The following is a 24953-nucleotide window of genomic DNA, read 5'->3' on the forward strand; positions in this document are numbered from 1 at the left end:
GGAATAATGAGTATTGCAGTAAGTAAGGCCAGTAGAGTGCTTGGTTGTATAGCTAGCAGTATCTGCAGCAGGAGTAGTAAGTATTGAAGCTAGTAAGGCCAGTAGAGTGCTTGGTTGTATAGGTAGCGGAATCTGCAGCAGGAATAGTGAGTATTGCAGTAAGTAAGGCCAGTAGAGTGCTTGGTTGTATAGGTAGCAGTATCTGCAGCAGAAATAGTTAGTATTACAGTGAGTAAGGCCAGTAGAGTGCTTTGTTGAATAGGTAGCGGTATATGCAGCAGGAATAGTGAGTATTGCAATGAGTAAGGCCAGTAGAGTGCTTGGTTGTGTAGGTACTGGTATCTGTAGCAGGAATAGTATGTATTGCAGGGAGTAAGGCCAGTAGAGTGCTTGGTTATACAGGTAGCGGTTTCTGCAGCAGTAATAGTGAGTATTGCAGTAAGAAAGGCCAGTAGAGTACTTGGTTGTATAGGTAGCGGTATCTGCAGCAGGAATAGTGAGTAAGGCCAGTAGAGTGCTTGGTTGTATAGGTAGCGGTATCTGCAGCAGGAATAGTAAGTACTGCATTATATAAGGCCAGTAGAGTGCTTAGTTGTATAGGTTGTAGTATATGAAGCCGGAATATTAAGTACGTATTGCAGGGAGTAAGGCCAGTAGTGTGCTTGGATGTATAGGTAGCAGTAGCTTCAACAGGAATAGTAAGTAATGTAGTGAGTATGGTCAATAGAGTACTTGGTTGTATAGGTAGAGGTATCTGCAGCAGGAATAGTAAGTATTACAGTGTGTAAGGTCAGTAGAGTGCTTGGTTGTATAGGTAGCGGTATCTGCAGCAGGAATTGTAAGTACTGCAGTGAGTAAGGCCAGTAGAGTGCTTGGTTGTATAGGTAGCAGTATCTGCAGCAGGAATAGTAAGTATTGCAGTCAGTAAGGTCAGTTGAGTGCTTGGTTGTATAGGTAGCTGTATCTGCAGCGGGAATAGTAAGTATTACAGTGAGTAAGGCCAGTAGAGTGCTTGGTTGTATAGGTAGCAGTATCTGCAGCAGGAATAGTAAGTATTGCAGTGTTTAAGACCAGTCGAGTGCTTGGTTGTATAGTTAGCAGTATCTGCAGCAGGAATAGTAAGTATTGCAGTGAGTAAGGTCAGTAGAGTGCTTGGTTGTATAGGTAGCAGTATCTGTAGCAGGAGTAGTAAGTATTGAAGCTAGTAAGGCCAGTAGAGTGCTTGGTTGTATAGGTAGCGATATCTACAGCAGGAATAGTAAGTACTACAGCTAGTAAGGCCAGTAGTGTGCTTGGTTGCATAGGTAGCGGTATCTGCAGCAGGAATAGTAAGTATTGCACTAAATAAGGCCAGTAGAGTGCTTGGTTGTATAGGTAGCGTTACCTGCAGCAGGAATAGTGATTATTGCAGTAAGTAAGGCAAGTAGAGCTCTTGGTTGTATAGGTAGTGGTATCTGCAGCAGGAATAGTGAGTATTGCAGTAAGTAAGGCCAGTAGAGTGCTTGGTTGTATAGGTAGCAGTATCTGCAGCAGGAATAGTGAGTATTGCAGTAAGGCCAGTAGAGTGCTTGGTTGTATAGGCAGTGGTATCTGCAGCAGGAACAGTAAGTATTACAGTGAGTAAGGCCAGTAGAGTGCTTGGTTGTATAGGTAGCAGTATCTGCAGCAGGAATAGTGAGTATTGCAGTAAGTAAGGCCAGTAGAGTACTTGGTTGTATAGGTAGCAGTATCTGCAGCAGGAATAGTAAGTATTGCAGTTTGTAAGACCAGTTGAGTGCTTGGTTGTATAGGTAGCAGTATCTGCAGAAGGAATAGTGAGTATTGCTGTGAGTAAAGCCAGTAGAGTGCTTGGTTGTATAGGTAGCGGTATCTGCAGCAGGAATAGTAAGTACTGCATTATATAAGGCAAGTAGAGTGCTTAGTTGTATAGGTTGTAGTATATGAAGCCGGAATATTAAGTACGTATTGCAGGGAGTAAGGCCAGTAGTGTGCTTGGCTGTATAGGTAGCAGTAGCTTCAACAGGAATAGTAAGTAATGTATTGAGTATGGTCAGTAGAGTACTTGGTTGTATAGGTAGAGGTATCTGCAGCAGGAATAGTAAGTATTGCAGTGAGTAAGGCCAGTAGAGTGCTTGGTTGTATAGGTAGCAGTATCTGTAGCAGGAGTAGTAAGTATTGAAGCTAGTAAGGCCAGTAGAGTGCTTGGTTGTATAGGTAGCGATATCTACAGCAGGAATAGTAAGTACTACAGCTAGTAAGGCCAGTAGTGTGCTTGGTTGCATAGGTAGCGGTATCTGCAGCAGGAATAGTAAGTATTGCACTAAATAAGGCCAGTAGAGTGCTTGGTTGTATAGGTAGCGTTACCTGCAGCAGGAATAGTGATTATTGCAATAAGTAAGGTCAGTAGACTGCTTGGTTGTATAGGTAGCGGTATCTGCAGCAGGAATAGTAAGTATTGCAGTGAATAAGGCCAGTAGAGTGCTTGGTTGTATAGGTAGCAGTACCTGCAGCAGGAATAGTGAGTATTGCAATAAGGCCAGTAGAGTGCTTGGTTGTATAGGTAGCGGTATCTGCAGCAGGAATAGTAAGTATTGCAGTGAGTAAGGCCAGTAGAGCTCTTGGTTGTATAGGTAGTGGTATCTGCAGCAGGAATAGTGAGTATTGCAGTAAGTAAGGCCAGTAGAGTGCTTGGTTGTATAGGCAGTGGTATCTGCAGCAGGAACAGTAAGTATTGCAGTGAGTAAGGCCAGTAGAGTGCTTGGTTGTATAGGTAGCAGTGTCTGCAGCAGGAATAGTGAGTATTGCAGTAAGGCCAGTAGAGCGCTTGGTTGTATAGGTAGCAGTATCTGCAGCGGGAATAGTAAGTATTACAGTGAGTAAGGCCAGTAGAGTGCTTGGTTGTATAGGTAGCGTTATCTGCAGCAGGAATAGTGAGTATTGCAGTAAGTAAGGCCAGTAGAGTACTTGGTTGTATAGGTAGCAGTATCTGCAGCAGGAATAGTAAGTATTGCAGTGTGTAAGACCAGTTGAGTGCTTGGTTGTATAGGTAGCAGTATCTGCAGCAGGAATCTAGTATTGCAATGAGTAAGGCCAGTAGAGTGCTTGGTTGTGTAGGTAGTGATATCTGTAGCAGGAATAGCATGTATTGCAGGGAGTAAGGCCAGTAGTGTGCTTGGTTGTATAGGTAGCAGTATCTGCAGAAGGAATAGTGAGTATTGCTGTGAGTAAAGCCAGTAGAGTGCTTGGTTGTATAGGTAGCGGTATCTGCAGCAGGAATAGTAAGTACTGCATTATATAAGGCCAGTAGAGTGCTTAGTTGTATAGGTTGTAGTATATGAAGCCGGAATATTAAGTACGTATTGCAGGGAGTAAGGTCAGTAGTGTGCTTGGCTGTATAGGTAGCAGTAGCTTCAACAGGAATAGTAAGTAATGTATTGAGTATGGTCAGTAGAGTACTTGGTTGTATAGGTAGAGGTATCTGCAGCAGGAATAGTAAGTATTACAGTGAGTAAGGCCAGTAGAGTGCTTGGTTGTATAGGTAGCAGTATCTGCAGCAGGAATAGTAAGTATTGCAGTGAGTAAGGCCAGTAGAGTGCTTGGTTGTATAGATAGTGGTATCTGCAGTAGGAATAGTTAGTATTGCAGTGAGTAAGGCCAGTAGAGTGCTTGGTTGTATAGATAGCGGTATCTGTAGCAGGAATAGTAAGAACTGTATTATACAAGGCCAGTATTGTGCTTGGTTGTATAGGAAGCAGTTTCTGCAGCAGGAATAGTAAGTATTGCAGTGAGTAAGGTCAGTAGAGTGCTTGGTTGTATAGGTAGCGGTATCTGCAGCAGGAATTGTAAGTACTGCAGTGGGTAAGGCCAGTAGAGTGCTTGGTTGTATAGATAGCAGTATCTGCAGCAGGAATAGTAAGTAATGCATTATAAAAGGCCAGTATAGTGCTTGGTTGTATAAGTAGGTGTATCTGCAGCAGGAATAGTAAATATTGCAGTGAGTAAGGCCAGTTGAGTGCTTGGTTGTATAGGTATCTGCAGCAGGAATAGTAAGTATTGCAGTGAGTAAGGCCAGTAGAGTGCTTGGTTGTATAGGTAGAGGTATCTGCAGCAGGAATAGTAAGTATTGCAGTGAGTAAGGCCAGTAGAGTGCTTGGTTGTATAGGTAGCGGTATCTGCAGCAGGAATAGTAAGTACTGCATTATATAAGGCCAGTAGAGTGCTTGGTTGTATAGGTAGCAGTATCTGCAGCAGGAATAGTAAGTATTGCAGTGAGTAAGGCCAGTAGAGTGCTTGGTTGTATAGGTAGCGGTATCTGTAGCAGGAATAGTAAGTATTGCAGTGAGTAAGGTCAGTTGAGTGCTTGGTTGTATAGGTAGCGGTATCTGCAGCAGGAATAGTAAGTACTGCAGTGAGTAAGGCCAGTAGAGTGCTTGGTTGTATAGGTAGCGGTATCTGTAGCAGGAATAGTAAGTATTACAGTGAGTAAGGCCAGTAGAGTGCTTGGTTTTATAGGTAGTGGTATCTGCAGCAGGAATAGTAAGTACTGCAGTGAGTAAGGCCAGTAGAGTGCTTGGTTGTATAGGAAGCGGTATCTGCAGCAGGAATAGTAAGTATTACAGTGAGTAAGGCCAGTAGAGTGCTTGGTTGTATAGGTAGCAGTATCTGCAGCAGGAATAGTAAGTATTGCATTGAGTAAGGCCAGTAGAGTGCTTGGTTGTATAGGTAGCAGTATCTGCAGCAGGAACAGTAAGTTCAGTACCTTGAGTATAGAGTGCAGTTCTGGAGCCCTTATCTCCAGGAGGATATAAACAAACTGGAATTTGTACAAAGGAGGCTACTGAAAAGAAAACTTACCAGGAAAGACTTGATGACCTAAATAAGTATAGCTTAGAGGAGAAGCTGGAAAGAGGTGATTGGATAGTATATTTCAAGTATATTAAGGGGCTTAGCAAAGCAGAGGCTGTGAGAATTTTTCATAAAAAGAATAATTCAAGAACAAGGGGTCATGATCTCAAGCTGAACAGTAGTAGATTCACAAGTAACCTCTTCACAGAAAGGGTGATTGATTCATGGAATAAACTTCCATTAGGGGTGGTAAAGACAAACACTGTGGGGGACTTCAAGAATTCCAGGGATAACATAAGGCTATCCGACGTACTAATTAATGCCTGGGATAAGCATAAGGCTATCTTACGTACTAGACACTTTTAGGAAATTTTGGACAGACTTGATGGGCCTATGGTTCTTATCTGCCGTCAAAATTTATGTTTCCATACAGGTGAGGGCAGTCTGGCTGGGCTAGTAGCCAGGTGAGGGCAGACCGGTAGCCCGGCTGGGCTAGTAGCCAGGTGAGGGCAGTCCGGTAGTAAGGCCAGTAGAATGCTTGAGTTAGAAGGGAATTAATTTTGTAGATAAACCTTTAGAAATTTATTGTGAAGGACAAATAGGAGCCCGGACACCCAAGGCAGCAAACATTATATATGTTCACAATGCCAGTGGGGAAGGATCTCTGGATATTGAAAGAATGGAGATCAAGTTTACTATGTACGATTTTGGCCAAAGCCAACAATGGGGGGCACCAGCTTAGATCAGTTTGGAACCTTAAAACATAGATCTGAAATTAAATACCTCCCCAATAACACACAGACTGAGTAGCACAGAGGTACAAGACTGAATATGAAAATGAAGCAATGACAAAATGAGTAAACAAAAAGCTATAACCGCACAGCAGGTATTTAGGAACTTTGTTTTCCTTTACAGCAGCTGTACATTCAGTGTACAGAGCAGATCACACAAGCAGCGGCCGGACAGCACCCAAGATGGTTTTCCATATCTGAAAGTTCTATACATTATTTTCTATAAGTACACACAATCGGTCCGGCTGCCTGCAGCTGGCGTTTTGCCTCCTCACACCTCCTCTCATCAGTCTTTTATATCCCCAAGCGTCATTTATCTTAGATGTTTCTGAACATTCCTCATCGTACTCTTCTTTTATCAGCTCAGATGGAAAAGCTTTTCTAAGAAACAATTGAGAAATATCCCAGCTAAGAAAATAACACGCACAGGAACAGCAGGACATGAGACCAGCACAATAAATTACTTTTATTATCAGCTCATTAAACATAACATAAATGGTACAAAACAAAGTATTTAACAAAAACTATTTCAGAAGATCTAGCAAGAATGTCCTCAGCCGTTTGTTATTTCTCTTGTAACATACGATGGTCACTAGTGTCAGTTTATAAAAAGCAGCTAGTTCTGTGGGGCTGGGTAAACAATTATACAAAGTTCTGTATCATGAACATTACAAAAGAAAATAGCTGAAATAAGGGGTTGTATACGTGCGCTTAACAGCTACGGGGAATAATGCCAAAAAAATCACAACTTTCTAAATAGATCTATATCATTTAATAGTAAGTTAAAATTGAGTATAGATAATATGTAAAAGATATTTAATAACAATCTAATGACCGGTCATAAAATCCTAGAACACATCATAAATAGTTAAAAAAAAAAAAATAACAGTTCAGAATTGTCCGCACAAATATGCGTATAAAAATACACCTAATGTGTATATATACCTAATAAGAGTATAAATAATGAGAGTGCAGTCGCCTACTATATCGCAGGAACCTATATGTTATCTAAGAAAAGAATGCCTATATATTTCTACCTATAGCGACCGCTAGGTCGGTTGTAATAAGTCTGCTTTGCGCAAAAATTAGTGATAGTTGGAAATAAAGTGCTACTGTTGTACAAAAAGTGCTGTTCTAGAGAAAGTGCAATGGATATTAATAAAGTGCTGATGCTATTATCGTATTGCAACAGTTTTCAACAGTTACATCAATGATACCAACTAATATAGTGTGCTCCGGATAATTGTGCTGATCACATGGATGATTAAAAGATCAATTTTCTAATATTATAACCATATATTAAAATGTTTCAAGTGTTCCAATAACTAATAATATCCCAAGTTCCACAAGACTATGTCTCTATTAAGGTTTTGTTATTAACACATCATTGAACTGAATGTTCATGAACCAAATTCAGAGATCTATTGTCCTTTTCCACAACACCACCGTATTAAAAAGATTTTATAGGAAAAAATAATACTTCTTATGGTACCTTATGATGCGCACGGACGGACTGTACACCTCTTAAGTGCCTGGGTCTACTGTAGGGGAAAAGAAGTCGGTCTCTTACCGTACTTTCGCTGTGGCACAGGTGTCTTCACAGTTACCGTCCGTCGCTTCCTGGTTTGTCCACGTGGTCTCTCCAAGCCTACCCTGTGGCTGAGTTCAGAGATGTAGTTCCGTGCTGATCCGTAATTTCTACTCTGCGTAGAGTTTTTCTATGACGGAATTAAAGGAAAGGAGTCCCTTTTTTTAATCCAAGCAATCCTTGGTTCTCTTTGTTTACAGGGTAACGGTGTTTATTGTCCTGCTAGCATCTAAACACGATAATAGCATCAGCACTTTATTAAAGTGATGGTAAACTCTCCCCTCTTTAAAATCAGATCTGGAATGTAAGCGCTATTTTAGATGGGGTTTTATTCATCATGTGCAATGAAGATGCACTATAACTTAGTTATTAATATAGATATGAAATTCAAATACCCCACGTTACACCACCCACTTCAAAAGTCAATTTTCCTGTCAGCTAAATGATTGAATTACTCTCCAATCAATGCTCTAGCTACAACAAAAGTGCCATATGGGGAGAGCGCTGATTGGACAACAATTCAATCTGTTAGCTCACAGAAAAGTTTACTTTTGAAGTGGGCGGAGGAGCATGCAGTATTTGAATTTCATATCTATATTAATAACTAAGTTATACTGCATCTTCATTACAGCAAATGAATTAAACTCCATCTAAAATAGCGCTTACATTCAAGATCTGATTTTATAAAGGGGAGAGTTTACCATCACTTTAATATCCATTGCACTTTCATTTGACACTATAGTGCCCTTTCTGTAGAACAGCACTTTTTGTACAACAGTAGCACTTTATTTCCTACTATCACTAATTTTTGCGCAAAGCAGACTTATTAAAATCGACCTAGCGTTCCTGCGATATAGTAGGCGACTGCACTCTCATTATTTATACACTCTTATTAGGTATATATACACATTAGGCGTATTTTTATACGCATATTTGTGCTGACATTTCTGAACTGTTATTTTTTGAACGATTTATGATGTGTTCTAGGATTTTATGACCGGTCATTAGATTGTATTATTAAATATCTTTTACATATTATCTATACTCAATTTTAACTTACTATTAAACGATATAGATCTATTTAGAAAGTTGTGATTTTTTGGCATTATACCCCGTAGCTGTTTAGCGCACGTATACAACCCCTTATTTCAGCTATTTATCTCTTTCTGTTTTTTGGGAACAGAATAGTATACAAGCAGGGGTTAGCTACCAGCGCACCACTCGCCCACTTTTAAATTACAAAATACACACACCCTGCAAAGAAATGATAGGGACCGTGTATTTACAATATGGGAAAAGGTTAGTTTTAGCTTTTTCTGCTATGAGAACCAAATCAGGATATATATATATATATATATATATATTTTTTTTTTTATTTATATTATGGGAGCAGTGGAGTTAACATATATATATGTATGAAACCAAAAACTTATATCAAAGATCAAGTTTGCATGTGTCAGTGCAGCTGGCATGAGGGAGGCCATATTTACACAGGAGGCTTATGGGTAGCTGTGATCCTGACCCCTGGAGAGAGCATCACACTCCCTGGCCCGATGGACAAATCATCTCCTGCAGCACCAGGTGAAGAAGATGGTTCTGCTCAGCCGTCAGAAGAGGCCTAAAACAGAAGTGATAGGACAGTGACACATTGCACTGAACAAGACAACATAAGCGGCACAAAAACCTGTTACACTATGCTGGAGCCTCTCAGTCACCAGATACATATGATGTAGCAATGCTCCGAGGCGTCATCAATCCATGAAACAAAAGGACCAGTGTGCGACACAAGGACACCAGGTGCTGATCATACAGCGCAAGCGATTCCTCTCACACTACAGTAACCAGCCTGTGTGACGTAAGGTGCTGATCATACAGCGCAAGCGATTCCTCTCACACTACAGTAACCAGTATGTTATTCAGTCCCTGTGACGACGGGTGCCCTGCGCTGTCTTTCAGTCCCTGTGACGACGGGTGCCCTGCGCTGTCTTTCAGTCCCTGTGACGACGGGTGCCCTGCGCTGTCTTTCAGTCCCTGTGACGACGGGTGCCCTGCGCTGTCTTTCAGTCCCTGTGACGACGGGTGCCCTGCGCTGTCTTTCAGTCCCTGTGACGACGGGTGCCCTGCGCTGTCTTTCAGTCCCTGTGAAGACGGGTGCCCTGCGCTGTCTTTCAGTCCCTGTGAAGACGGGTGCCCTGCGCTGTCTTTCAGTCCCTGTGAAGACGGGTGCCCTGCGCTGTCTTTCAGTCCCTGTGAAGACGGGTGCCCTGCGCTGTCTTTCAGTCCCTGTGAAGACGGGTGCCCTGCGCTGTCTTTCAGTCCCTGTGAAGACGGGTGCCTTGCGCTGTCTTTCAGTCCCTGTGAAGACGGGTGCCTTGCGCTGTCTTTCAGTCCCTGTGAAGACGGGTGCCCTGCGCTGTCTTTCAGTCCCTGTGAAGACGGGTGCCCTGCGCTGTCTTTCAGTCCCTGTGAAGACGGGTGCCCTGCGCTGTCTTTCAGTCCCTGTGAAGACGGATGCCCTGCGCTGTCTTTCAGTCCCTGTGAAGACGGGTGCCCTGCGCTGTCTTTCAGTTCCTGTGACGGCTGGTGAACTGTGTTACTGCTATGATGGGTGCCCTGCGTGGTCATTCAGTTGCTATGGCGGGTGCACTGCGCTACTATTTAGCTGCTAGCTGGGGTATATATCGCTGCCCACACAGCACTCACCACAATTCAACCTGCAGGACCTTCAGCGACTCCACATCATTTTCTTGGCAGGCCATCTGAAAGCAGAACACAGGGTGACACAGCAAGAGGTGACTGTGTATCATAGCAACAACATAGCTATCTTGTCCTATAGAGCCTATCAGAAAGCAGAACACAGGGTGACACAGCAAGAGGTGACTGTGTATCATAGCAACAACATAGCTATCTTGTCCTATAGAGCCTATCAGAAAGCAGAACACAGGGTGACACAGCAAGAGGTGACTGTATCATAGCAACAACATAGCTATCTTGTCCTATAGAGCCTATCAGAAAGCAGAACACAGGGTGACACAGCAAGAGGTGACTGTATCATAGCAACAACATAGCTATCTTGTCCTATAGAGCCCATCTGAAAGCAGAACACAGGGTGACACAGAAGGAGGTGACTGTATCATAGCAACAACATAGCTATCTTGTCCTATAGAGCCCATCTGAAAGCAGAACACAGGGTGACACAGCAAGAGGTGACTGTATCATAGCAACAACATAGCTATCTTGTCCTATAGAGCCTATCAGAAAGCAGAACACAGGGTGACACAGAAGGAGGTGACTGTATCATAGCAACAACATAGCTATCTTGTCCTATAGAGCCCATCTGAGGTACAGCCTGTTAAAGTATAAGGGTTAATAATGTAGAACCAATAGTTTCTTGTATGCTATAGGAGCAATTATTATTAACAGTCACGTTTTGCCCTTATAGGACGGTATTTGCACTGAGAAGACTCATTTAACATGAGATGCAAAGGGAGCAACATAAGAAAGAGTGCTAATTCCTCTTGTTAATAAAAGTAGAAAACATCATTTATACTTACCTATACATTCATTTACGGATATGGCGAGTCCACAGAATCATCAATTACCAGTGGGAATATCACTCCTGGCCAGCAGGAGGAGGCAAAGAGCACCACAGCAAAGCTGCTATATATGTCACTTCCCTTACCCATAAACCCTAGTCATTCTGCTGAAGGGAAATGGAAAAAGATGATAACACAAAGGTGTAGAGATGCATGAAGTTTTAGTAAAAAAATAACTGTCTTAAACAAAGGGTGGGCCGTGGACTCCATATCCAGAAAGAAATTTATCAGGTAAGCATAAATTAATGTTTTCTTTCCTAAACTATGGTGAGTCCAGGGAATCATTAATTACTAGTGTGAACCAATACCCAAGCTAGAGGACACAGATGATTCATTCTCACTAGGTCTGCATACCAGGTCCTGCAAGGCCACACCGGTGCTATGAGAATCACCAACGCCCTCTCCTGTTTGATACGAACAATAACTCTTGGCAAGAGAACAAACAGAGGAAACTGGTATGCTAGACTGAAATTCCAAAGCACCGCCAGAGCTTTATCTATATATCTCTCTCTCTATATATATATATATATATATATATATATATATATATATATATATATATATATATATATATATATATATATATATATATATATATATCTCTCTCTCTCTCTCTCTCTCTCTCTCTCTCTATATATATATATATCTCTATATATATCTCTATATATATATCTCTATATATATCTCTATCTCTATCTATCTCTATCTCTATCTATCTCTATCTCTATCTATCTCTATCTCTATCTATCTCTATCTCTATCTATCTCTATCTCTATCTATCTCTATATCTATCTATCTCTATATCTATCTATCTCTATATCTATCTATCTCTATATCTATCTATCTCTATATCTATCTCTATATCTATCTCTATATCTATCTCTATATCTATCTCTATATCTATCTCTATATCTATCTCTATATCTATCTCTATATCTATCTCTATATCTATCTCTATATCTATCTCTATATCTATCTCTATATCTATCTCTATATCTATCTCTATATCTATCTCTATATCTATCTCTATATCTATCTCTATATCTATCTCTATATCTATCTCTATATCTATCTCTATATCTATCTCTATATCTATCTCTATATCTATCTCTATATCTATCTCTATATCTATCTCTATATCTCTCTCTATATCTCTCTCTATATCTCTCTCTATATCTCTCTCTATATCTCTCTCTATATCTCTCTCTATATCTCTCTCTATATCTCTCTCTATATCTCTCTCTATATCTCTCTCTATATCTCTCTCTATATCTCTCTCTATATCTCTCTCTATATCTCTCTCTATATCTCTCTCTATATCTCTCTCTATATCTCTCTCTATATCTCTCTCTATATCTCTCTCTATATCTCTCTCTATATCTCTCTCTATATCTCTCTCTATATCTCTCTCTATATCTCTCTCTATATCTCTCTCTATCTATCTCTATATCTATCTATATCTCTCTATATCTATCTCTATATCTATCTATATCTCTCTATATCTATCTCTATATCTCTCTATATCTCTCTATATCTCTCTATATCTCTCTATATCTCTCTATATCTCTCTATATCTCTCTATATCTCTCTATATCTCTCTATATCTCTCTATATCTCTCTATATCTCTCTATATCTCTCTATATCTCTCTATATCTCTCTATATCTCTCTATATCTCTCTATATCTCTCTATATCTCTCTATATCTCTCTATATCTCTCTATATCTATCTATATCTATCTATATCTATCTCTCTATATCTATATCTATATATATATATATATATATATATATATATATATATATATATATATATATATATCTCTATATATATATAGCAGCTTTGCTGTGGTGCTTTTTGCCTCCTCCTGCTGGTCAGGAGTGATATTCCCACTGGTAATTGATGATTCCGTGGACTCACCATATCTTAGGAAAGAAACTAGTAGTGTAAATTAAAAATTGGGGTGAATTGAATATTTCTATTCAGAATTTCACTTTATTTAAACAGAATCAAGACACACAAACTCTGCTGCCATCTGATAATCGGTGGTGAATATAGAATACTGAGAGATGGATCACCAACTGTGATACTCCTGGTTCACTATAATTAGGCTAGAGTAATGCAGGGGTGATGTCAATACATCAAATACCAATCCAGTGATTATATTAAGCATCTAGGGAAACATTCATACAGGATCCCTATTGTAATCTCAACTAAACTCCTTCTATAGCGGGAGTTGTATTAACAATTATCTTGCCTTATACTAAAGGAACAATGCATAACCTTAACCAGAGTTCACATTCATATATACAAAGGCATAAATCAGCCACACATTAAATTATTATACTGTCAAGCAGAGAAAGCTGATTAAAATGCGAGAGACAACGCTTTCAATGACCCGACACCTGACACGTGTTTCACTGTCACGCTTCCTCAGAGCAGATATGCGCCGGGCGTTTGTTTGGGTCTTTTATCAGTTTACAGGTTACTCCACATCCTGCTCATTGGTTAGGTGAGGAAGTAAAACAATATTTGATTGGTTCTGATAGATGTTAATCAAGATATATCAACCAATTGCTGATTGGAGTTTTATATTATTAGAATAATATAAAACTCTAATGCAACATATTTTATGTAAGTTTGCTACATTTTCTAAATCTGCAATGTATCAATGTCCAGTATCATACATGTAGAGGTTTCTAAAAAAAAAAAAGCATGCCAATCTGCCACAATGTAAACAACCGATCGTAAATCTAAAACATCTTTGGGAATTGCAGTAGGGTAAAGCCGTAAATAAAATGTGTACATTTCTTGACACATGAAAATCCTTGACACATTTTTCACTTAAAATAATTGATCAAGTTCCCAAAAACCTGAAAGGAGGAGACAGACTTAAAGGTTTGAATAGAAGAGAAGCATTTTGGATATTCACGTTAGATACACGTAAACCTAAAAGGTCTGAATTCACTATGGGATTTAGATTTATACACTGAATAAAATTAAAACATAATTTATGCTTACCTGATAAATTCCTTTCTCCTGTAGTGTAGTCAGTCCACGGGTCATCCATTACTTATGGGATTATATCTCCTCCCTAACAGGAAGTGCAAGAGGATCACCCAAGCAGAGCTGCTATATAGCTCCTCCCCTCTACGTCATATCCAGTCATTCGACCGAAACCAAACGAGAAAGGAGAAACTATAGGGTGCAGTGGTGACTGGAGTTTAATTTAAAATTTAGACCTGCCATAAAACAGGGCGGGCCGTGGACTGACTACACTACAGGAGAAAGGAATTTATCAGGTAAGCATAAATTATGTTTTCTCCTGTTAAGTGTAGTCAGTCCACGGGTCATCCATTACTTATGGGATACCAATACCAAAGCTAAAAGTACACGGATGACGGGAGGGACAGGCAGGACCTTTACACGGAAGGAACCACTGCCTGAAGAACCTTTCTCCCAAAAATAGCCTCCGAAGAAGCAAGTGTGTCAAATTTGTAAAATTTTGAAAAGGTGTGAAGTGAAGACCAAGTTGCAGCCTTGCAAATCTGTTCAACAGAGGCCTCATTTTTAAAGGCCCAAGAGGAAGCCACAGCTCTGGTAGAATGAGCTGTAATTCTTTCAGGAGGCTGCTGTCCAGCAGTCTCATAGGCTAAACGTATTATGCTACGAAGCCAGAAGGAGAGAGAGGTAGCCGAAGCCTTTTGACCTCTTCTTTGTCCAGAATAAACGACAAACAGGGAAGAAGTTTGTCGAAAATCTTTAGTTGCTTGCAAATAAAATTTCAGGGCACAGACGACGTCCAGATTGAGCAGAAGTCGTTCCTTTTTTGAGGAAGGGTTAGGGCACAGTGAAGGAACAACAATCTCTTGATTGATATTTCTGTTAGTGACTACCTTAGGTAAGAACCCAGGTTTAGTACGCAAAACTACCTTGTCTGAATGAAAAATCAGATAAGGAGAATCACAATGTAAAGCCGATAACTCAGAGACTCTTCAAGCCGAGGAAATAGCCATTAAGAACAGAACTTTCCAAGATAACAGCTTGATATCAATGGAATGAAGGGGTTCAAACGGAACACCCTGTAAAACGTTAAGAACTAAGTTTAAGCTCCATGGCGGAGCAACAGTTTTAAACAAAGGCTTAATCCTGGCCAAAGCCTGACAAAAAGCCTGAACGTCTGGAACTTCTGACAGACGCTTGTGTAAAAGGATGGACAGAGCTGAGATCTGTCCCTTTAACGAACTAGCAGATAAGCCCTTTTCTAAACCTTCTTGTAGAAAGGACAATATCCTAGGAATCCTAACCTTACTCCATGAGTAACTCTTGGATTCGCACCAATGCAAGTATTTACGCCATATTTTATGGTAAATTTTCCTGGTAACAGGTTTCCTAGCCTGTATTAAGGTATCAATCACTGACTCCGAGAATCCACGCTTTGATAGAATCAAGCGTTCAATTTCCATGGTCAGCTTCAGAGAAATTAGATTTGGATGTTTGAAAGGACCCTGAACCAGAAGGTCCTGTCTCAGAGGCAGAGACCATGGTGGACCGGACGACATGTCCACTAGATCTGCATACCAGGTCCTGCGTGGCCACGCAGGCGCTATTAGAATCACTGATGCTCTCTCCTGTTTGATCCTGGCAATCAGTCGAGGAAGTATCGGGAATGGTGGAAACACATAAGCCATGTTGAAGACCCAAGGTGCTGTCAGAGCATCTATCAGAACCGCTCCCGGGTCCCTGGACCTGGATCCGTAACAAGGAAGCTTGGCGTTCTTGCGAGACGCCATGAGATCCAGATCTGGTTTGCCGAAGCAGTTGGGCAAATACCTCCGGGTGAAGTTCCCACTCCCCCGGGTGAAAAGTCTGGCGACTTAGGAAATCCGCCTCCCAGTTCTCCACGCCTGAGATATGGATCGCTGAAAGGTGGCAAGAGTGAGACTCTGCCCAGCGAATTATCTTTGAGACTTCCATCATCGCTAGGGAACTCCTTGTCCCTCCCTGATGGTTGATGTAAGCCACAGTCGTGATGTTGTCCGACTGAAACCTGATGAACCTCAGAGTTGCTAACTGAGGCCAAGCCAGGAGAGCATTGAGAACTGCTCTTAATTCCAGAATGTTTATTGGAAGGAGACTCTCCTCCTGAGTCCATGACCCCTGAGCCTTCAGGGAATTCCAGACAGCGCCCCAACCTAGGAGGCTGGCGTCTGTTGTTACAATCGTCCAATCTGGCCTGCTGAAGGGCATCCCCCTGGACAGATGTGGCCGAGAAAGCCACCATAGAAGAGAATTTCTGGTCTCTTGATCCAGATTCAGCATAGGGGACAAATCTGAGTAATCCCCATTCCACTGACTTAGCATGCACAATTGTAGTGGTCTGAGATGTAGGCGAGCAAAAGGTACTATGTCCATTGCCGCTACCATTAAGCCGATTACCTCCATGCATTGAGCCACTGACGGGTGTTGAATGGAATGAAGGACACGGCAAGCATTTAGAAGTTTTGTTAACCTGTCTTCTGTCAGGTAAATTTTCATTTCTACAGAATCTATAAGAGTCCCCAAGAAGGGAACTCTTGTGAGTGGCAAAAGAGAACTCTTTTCTACGTTCACCTTCCACCCATGCGACCTTAGAAATGCCAGAACCAACTCTGTGTGAGACTTGGCAGTCTGGAAACTTGACGCTTGTATCAGAATGTCGTCTAGGTATGGAGCTACCGAAATTCCTCGCGATCTTAGCACCGCCAGAAGAGAGCCCAGAACCTTTGTAAAGATTCTTGGAGCCGTGGCTAACCCGAAGGGAAGAGCTACAAACTGGTAATGCCTGTTTAGGAAGGCAAACCTTAGGTACCGATAATGATCTTTGTGAATCGGTATGTGAAGGTAGGCATCCTTTAAATCCACTGTGGTCATGTACTGACTCTTTTGGATCATAGGTAAGATTGTCCGAATAGTTTCCATTTTGAACGATGGAACTCTTAGGAATTTGTTTAGGATTTTTAAGTCCAAGATTGGTCTGAAGGTTCCTTCTTTTTTGGGAACCACAAACAGATTTGAGTAAAACCCTTGTCCGTGTTCCGACCGCGGAACTGGGTGGATCACTCCCATTAGTAAAAGGTCTTGTACACAGCGTAGAAACGCCTCTTTCTTTATCTGGTTTGCTGACAACCTTGAAAGATGAAATCTCCCTTTTGGGGGAGAAGCTTTGAAGTCCAGAAGATATCCCTGAGATATGATCTCTAACGACCAGGGATCCTGGACATCTCTTGCCCAAGCCAGGGCGAAGAGAGAAAGTCTGCCCCCCACTAGATCCGTTTCCGGATCGGGGGCCCTCACTTCATGCTGTCTTAGGGGCAGCAGCAGGCTTTCTGGCCTGCTTGCCCTTGTTCCAGGACTGGTTAGGTTTCCAGCCCTGTCTGTAGCGAGCAACAGTTCCTTCCTGTTTTGGAGCGGAGGAAGTTGATGCTGCTCCTGCCTTGAAGTTACGAAACGCACGAAAATTAGACTGTCTAGCCCTTGGTTTGGCTCTGTCTTGAGGCAGGGCATGGCCCTTACCTCCAGTAATGTCAGCGATAATTTCCTTCAAACCAGGCCCGAATAATGTCCGCCCTTTGAAAGGAATGTTAAGCAATTTCGATTTAGAAGTAACATCAGCTGACCAGGATTTAAGCCACAGCGCTCTGCGCGCTTGAATGGCGAATCCAGAATTCTTAGCCGTAAGTTTAGTTAAGTGTACTACGGCATCGGAAATAAATGAATTAGCTAGCTTAAGGACTCTAAGCTTGTCTGTAATCTCATCCAATGTAGCTGAGCTAATGGTCTCTTCCAGAGACTCAAACCAGAATGCCGCCGCAGCCGTGACAGGCGCAATGCATGCAAGGGGTTGTAATATAAAACCTTGTTGAACAAACATTTTCTTAAGGTAACCCTCTAACTTTTTATCCATTGGATCTGAAAAAGCACAGCTATCCTCCACCGGGATAGTGGTGCGCTTAGCCAAAGTAGAGACTGCTCCCTCCACCTTAGGGACCGTCTGCCATAAGTCCCGTGTGGTGGCGTCTATTGGAAACATTTTTCTAAATATAGGAGGGGGAGAAAAAGGCACACCGGGTCTATCCCACTCCTTGTTAACAATTTCTGTAAGCCTTTTAGGTATAGGAAAAACGTCAGTACACGTCGGTACCGCAAAATATTTATCCAGCCTACATATTTTCTCTGGAATTGCAACCGTGTTACAATCATTCAGAGCCGCTAATACCTCCCCTAGCAATACACGGAGGTTCTCAAGCTTAAATTTAAAATTTGAAATGTCTGAGTCCAGTTTACTTGGATCAGATCCGTCACCCACAGAATGAAGCTCTCCGTCCTCATGTTCTGCAAATTGTGACGCAGTATTAGACATGGCTCTATTATTATCAGCGCACTCTGTTCTCATCCCAGAGTGGTCGCGTTTACCCCTAAATTCTGGCAATTTAGATAATACTTCAGTCATAACATTAGCCATGTCTTGCAAAGTGATTTGTATGGGCCGCCCTGATGTACTTGGCGCCACAATATCACGCACCTCCTGAGCGGGAGACGAAGGTACTGACACGTGAGGGGAGTTAGTCGGCATAACTTCCCCCTCGTTGTCTGGTGAAATTTTCTTTACATGTACAGATTGGCTTTTATTTAAAGTAGCATCAATGCAATTAGTACACAAATTTCTATTGGGCTCCACATTGGCCTTTAAACATATTGCACAAAGAGATTCCTCTGTGTCAGACATGTTTAAACAAACTAGCAATGAAACTAGCAAGCTTGGAAAATACTTTTCAAATAAATTTACAAGCAATATAAAAAACGTTACTGTGCCTTTAAGAAGCACAAAGAAACTGTCACAGTTGAAATAACAATGAACCAAATTAGTTATAGCAACCAAATTTTCACAGTAAATGCATTAAGTTAGCAAAGGATTGCACCCACCAGCAAATGGATGATTAACCCCTTAGTACCCAAAAAAATGGATAACAGATTAATATAAACGTTTTATCACAGTCAAAAGCACAGTCTCACAGGTCTGCTGTGAGTGATTACCTCCCTCAAAACTAGTTTTGGAGACCCCTGGGCTCTGTAGAGACGTCCTGGATCATGGAGGAAGAAATAGGAAGACTGTGACAGAATTTTTACTGCGCAATAAAGCGCCAAAATAGGCCCCTCCCACTCATATTACAACAGTGGGGAAGCTTAGTAAACTGAATTTATTCATAATAAACGACAGCCATGTGGAAAAGTAATGCCCAAAAAGTTTTATCACCAAGTACCTCAGAGAAAAACGATTAACCTGCCAGTAAACGTTTTAAAATAAAATTATGAAATTATATTAATAAGCCTGCTGCTAGTCGCTTTCACTGCAGTGGGGGCTCAATACAAATTAAATGTATACAGTATTTTCTTAGTGAAATTCCATTCCCCAGAAATACCTCAGTTTAAATATACATACATATCAGCCTGATACCAGTCGCTACTACTGCATTTAAGGCTGCACTTACATTATATCGGTATTAGCAGTATTTTCTCAGTCAATTCCATTCCTTAGAAAATAATATACTGCAACATACCTCCTTGCAGGTGAACCCTGCCCGCTGTCCCCTGTTCTGAAGTTACCTCACTCCTCAGAATGGCCGAAAACAGCAAATGGATCTTAGTTACGACCGCTAAGATCATACACAAACTCAGGTAGATTCTTCTTCTAATGCTGCCTGAGAAAAAACAACACACTCCGGTGCTGTTTAAAATAGCAAACTTTTGATTGAAGAAATAAATACTAATTTTAATAACCAAAGTCCTCTCACACGTCCTATCTATTAGTTAGGTGCAAGAGAATGACTGGGTATGACGTAGAGGGGAGGAGCTATATAGCAGCTCTGCTTGGGTGATCCTCTTGCACTTCCTGTTAGGGAGGAGATATAATCCCATAAGTAATGGATGACCCGTGGACTGACTACACTTAACAGGAGAAAATAAAATTTTAACATCAGTTCCCATTATTTAACATCTAAACGATAATTAACAATTTATATTAATCATTATATACAATTGTTGTGTAGTACTGAACATTGAATCAATATATAATATACTCATTGTACATACTATAATTAAAAATGACCAGTACTTACAACAATGTTTTCTATTATTATATAAATTGAAAATCATCTAACCTAACTACACAGGTAGTAAATAACATTTTTTTCTAAGAGAATAAGTTAGAGATTTAGCAAGAGTAAAAACGGTTTAATTTTCAATATAATTATGAAACTTAAACAATGCAGTTCATAAGAGTGAACAATATTAAGATTATGAAATGGGTGAGTTAGTATTAAGCATTTGAGTATAGTGAGATTATTAATAATATGTTGACTATAGATTTTGTTCTGTCTGATACTAGGTTCTATTATCTAATATTGATGTATTTTCATTTTCTCATTTTATTACTATTTTTCATTGTTTTTTCTGCATATGTGCATATATAGTTACACATTTAATTATATGTGTATTCATTATTGAATGTACAAGCATCTGCATGTTTGCAGTAACAATGAAAAAATACATAACTCACCAACAGTGTGTGATCTAATGTTACAAAACTTTTTACTTGGTATATGGACAGAGGTTATTAGATTTTCATTCTTTAGGAAAATATACTTGACATTTATAAATTATGCAATTTTGAATTATAATAATTGACAATCTTGTTCTAAGTTTAATTCAAATTTTTCCCAAAATTCTAATAACACTTTTTATTCATTTTTTTTATTCATTTATTTATTTATGTTGGTTCTGCATAATTGAACAGATATTTTGGTATTTACAAATATTAGTTGGTTAAATCCAATGCTGAATTATGTCACATAATATATTAATTATAAAGGCACACAACATGGACAATAGGATTCAATAATATATTTTCCACTTCAATATTACTCAGTCTTAGCCACATAACACATATCCACTGATTTTCAGATGTAAGTGTACAGATTTTTCTGTCAGACTGAGCAGGTTTATGTACTTATTTTTGTATACACTTTAAATAGAATCACATAATTCTTATGAGCATAGTTACCACAACACATACGAACACTATCACCGGTTACACTTCACTATAGGGTTAACAATACCAATTAACACAACACTATAAATTGTTCACCTGTTCACACACATAACATCTCTCTGACGAAGTGCGTTTGTACACACAAAACGCGTAAGAAGATTTCTTGTTGCACATGTTTGGGGCACATCGTTTGTTGTACTTATTTCACCATTAAAATTGAATTATTCATGGGGGAAAAGGTAAACAAGACCAAGATCGGGAGGGTGAGGATGCTTGCCTGATACTTGTGGATGCCGAAAAAGCATTCGACAAATTACTGTGGGACCACCTGTTCACGACACTGGGGAAATTTGGGATACAGGGCAACTTCATGACAGCCATACGCACCATTTACAATGATCCTCGCGCAGCGATCCTGGTCAATGGCACGCCATCCAATACATTCCCTCTCCTGAGGGGTACGAGACAGGGATGCCCCCTGTCTCCGATCCTCTTTGACCTCGCACTTGAGCCATTGGCGATTAAAATTAGGAAAGACACGGAGGGACTCAGGATAGGCAAAGAAACGCTACATATATCCCTCTTCGCAGATGACATGATCCTATACACGCGCGAGCCTAGAAGGAATATCCCCTGTATAATGCGTATTGTTGCTGAATTTGGGGAAATCTCAGGGTACTGCATGAACAAAGAGAAATTGGAGCTATTATGGCTACAGAATAGCAGGCCTAAGGTGCCACTTAGAGATAACTTTAAAATAGTTACCAATACATTCAAATACCTAGGTATCACGCTGGCTAGGGACCCCACTCAGTGGTACGACATCAATTTTAAACCGCTTCTTAAAAATTTGAGACAGACACTCCTGAATTGGTCCACTCTACCGCTCACACTGTCGGGGAGAGTGGGACTAATCAAAATGATATTATTTCCCAAAATGCTGTACACACTACAGATGGTCCCAGAGCTGATACATAAACAGGATCTTAAAACACTAAATAGGGACATTACACAATTTCTGTGGAAAGGGAAAAAACACAGACTAAGCTATCTCAAAATGACAGCTACGCCAGAGATGGGAGGTTTTGGACTCCCAAACATAGAATACTACAACTGGGCGGCTTTGGCTAAATATGTGATGGACTGGCTCCTAGATAAAGACAACTTCACCAATAATAAATTGGAGGAGCAACTCATTACACCGTGGTCCCTGAAAATGCTTCCACACATGACCAGAGCACAGGTTGAAGGGGCAGTTGGAGGCGCAGCCCTCTACCTCCACCCCATAAAAGCGTGGTGGAAGATCTGTAGGGCCTTTGGAGTCACACACAAATACACTGTCTATCTCCCACTACGAGGCAACCCTGATTTCCAGGCGGGTTTCACTACCAAACCTTTTAAACAGTGGGAGGAATGGGGAGTAACGACCCTCCAACAAATACTGTCAGAAGACCAGAAAACTATTAAGCCATTCATTGACCTACAAACTGACTCACATACCTAGAAATCACCATTTCGCTTTCCTCCAGATAAGACACTACGTGCAGGGCCTTCTGAGGTCTGGGGCTCTGCCTGACACGGACTGTGAGGTTTATAAGCTGCTGTCACTGACTAGAGGGGGGATGACTTCCATCTCCCACACCTATAGAGCCCTTCAGACACTACCCAATAACATCCAGGAGACATGGAATACACTGACTGACCAGTCAACCGTAGATCAGATTGTGGAGCAAAGTATCACGTAGGTGAGAAAAGCCTCACTATCAAGTGAAATCCGAGAATCACATATGAAGCTATTACACAAAGCATATATAACTCCTAGGATGTATCACAGGTGGAATCCAGACACCGTTGGACTATGCCCAAAATGCTCACATCCCAAACCAGACATGATACACATGATATGGCAATGCCCAAGACTTACAAAATTTTGGGGAATGACAAGGAGTTGGGTAGAGAGTGTCATTAGGGAAACATTTGAACTGACAGCGATCAGGGTGATATTCCTGCACTCACCGACAGAGGAACTAACTCACTCTAAATTTATTCACAATGTGATACTATTGGCCAGAAAACTCATTCTTAAGCATTGGATGACAGCTGACTCACCAAGCCTGACACACCTTAAACTCGCTTTACAACAACAAATGGTATATGAGCAGATAGACACGCAGGGAGACATAACACTAAGGGCTAAGCACTTTCTGACCAAATGGGAGCCCCTTATTGATAGCTTAGACCTTCAGCATCAGAAAGATTATATACCCACTCAGAGACTCAGATTATGTACTACAAGCACAACTACATGGCAAATGGAACATCTTCCGTTAGCTAACCAACTACCCACCACACAGGAGGGAAGGAAACTAAGGGAGACGAACCCGGAGGGGGGGGCGCCTCGGGGCAAGACTGAGAAACACAGTCTTCTCAAGATGAGAGAGAGGCGAGGCAAAGAGACAGAAGCTGATACTTTATGTTACTAGTTACTGCTTAAAAGCTTTACCCTAATTAGAAAAAAGTTTATGTTTATCGCTCTGGGATGATTGCCGGCTAAGAAAAGACTTTTAATGAACTGTCACAACTCCACAATGATATGCAGACTTTCCCTAACCAACTATAGTAGAGAGGCGTGACAAGCTGGCAATCCACATTCCATGGTTTATGTTAATAGGACCTAACATAGGCTTAGTAGAAGGGGAGGCTGTAGACAGGGGAATAGTAGAATCAGTTAGGATTAGGAAAATTAGAATGTATTATAAAACCCAGTGTTGCTATAGCGACAATATTTTCTGTTGCAATATGTATAAATTCCAATGTTTACACTCATTGTTGCTGTGACAAATACTGGAAATAAATAAAGTATTTAAAAAAAAAAAAAAATTGAATTATTCAACTGCCTACCTCCTGGTGATTGTCTATTCTGTCGATGAAAAAAATATATATGCTAATATCCCGAAGGAATATATTGACATGCTGCGATGTAAGCATTAAAATATATATTGTGTATATGATTTGCAAAACATCTCTATTCATTAGTTGCCAGCATATAAACATACATCAGCACTTCAAATATTCCTGTATTATAATTGGTTGATATATCTTGATTGACACCTATCAGAACCAGCCTTCGAGAAAGCCCTATACGGGCGGAACGTGTCAGTGGAATCAGGGGTCTATGGGAACCCTCTTTTTAATGTAGTTAATTACCGCACCGGATACAGACTAGCTTATGCCTTTCTAATTTTGACACTAAATTTAAAACCGCACTCAGCGAGTTAATATAGGGTACCCGTACGAGTGATCTTGGTGCACTGCAGTTATGGCTGTGATTTAACAACCGCATTATTTATACGGTCATAACTGTATACCCTTATATGTTGGAATCCATTTCAGGACTCATTTCGGAATCATAGATCATATAACTTTAAAGGGACACTGAACCCAAATTTTTTCTTTCATGATTCAGATAGAGCATGACATTTTTAGCAAATTTCTAATTTACTCCTATTATCAATTTTTCATCATTTTCTTGCTATCTTTATTTTAAAAGCAGGAATGTAAATCTTAGCAGCCAGCCCATTTTAGGTTCAGCACCATGGATAGCGCTTGCTTATTGGAGGCTTACATTTAACCACCAATAAGCAAGCACTACCCAGGTTCTCAACCAAAAATGGGTTGGCTCCTAAGCATCACATTCCTGCTTTTTAAACAAAGATAGCAAGAGAATGAAGAAAAATTGATAATAGGAGTAAATTAGAAAGTTGCTTAAAATTTGATGCTCTATCTGAATCATGAAAGAAAGAAAAAAAAATTGGGTTCAGTGTCCCTTTAAATATTGAATTCCTATCACACAGTTCATGCATGATTCAGTAGTTGTTCACATATAATATCACACAAAGAGTATAGCAGAAGATTATATCTGCATGTGTGCTTGGTGTTATGATATAATGTGAGTTAGGCAATTTCCCTAACACGAGTTGAAGCACAACATAACCTATTATTAAGCCGGTTAGATACTAGCGGTTTTATCACCACACAATGTAT

The 24953-nt window shown here is 40.5% G+C and overlaps 1 protein-coding gene across 1 annotated transcript in view; it reads right to left on the minus strand.

Moving 5' to 3' along the window:
* Window positions 1-8575: 8575 nt before the first annotated feature.
* Window positions 8576-24953, minus strand: part of LOC128666638 (40-kDa huntingtin-associated protein) — a 65423-nt gene continuing 49045 nt past the window's right edge. Inside the window, exons 11-12 of the mRNA XM_053721345.1 lie at window positions 9928-9983; window positions 8576-8842 (exon numbers count right to left, since the gene is read on the minus strand). Of these exons, the coding sequence (XP_053577320.1) occupies window positions 8761-8842; window positions 9928-9983 (138 nt within the window). The 3' untranslated portion in view covers window positions 8576-8760. The remainder of the gene's footprint in view (window positions 8843-9927; window positions 9984-24953) is intronic.

Source organism: Bombina bombina, chromosome 7, assembly GCF_027579735.1.
Source record: "Bombina bombina isolate aBomBom1 chromosome 7, aBomBom1.pri, whole genome shotgun sequence".
Taxonomy (NCBI): Eukaryota; Metazoa; Chordata; class Amphibia; order Anura; family Bombinatoridae; genus Bombina; species Bombina bombina.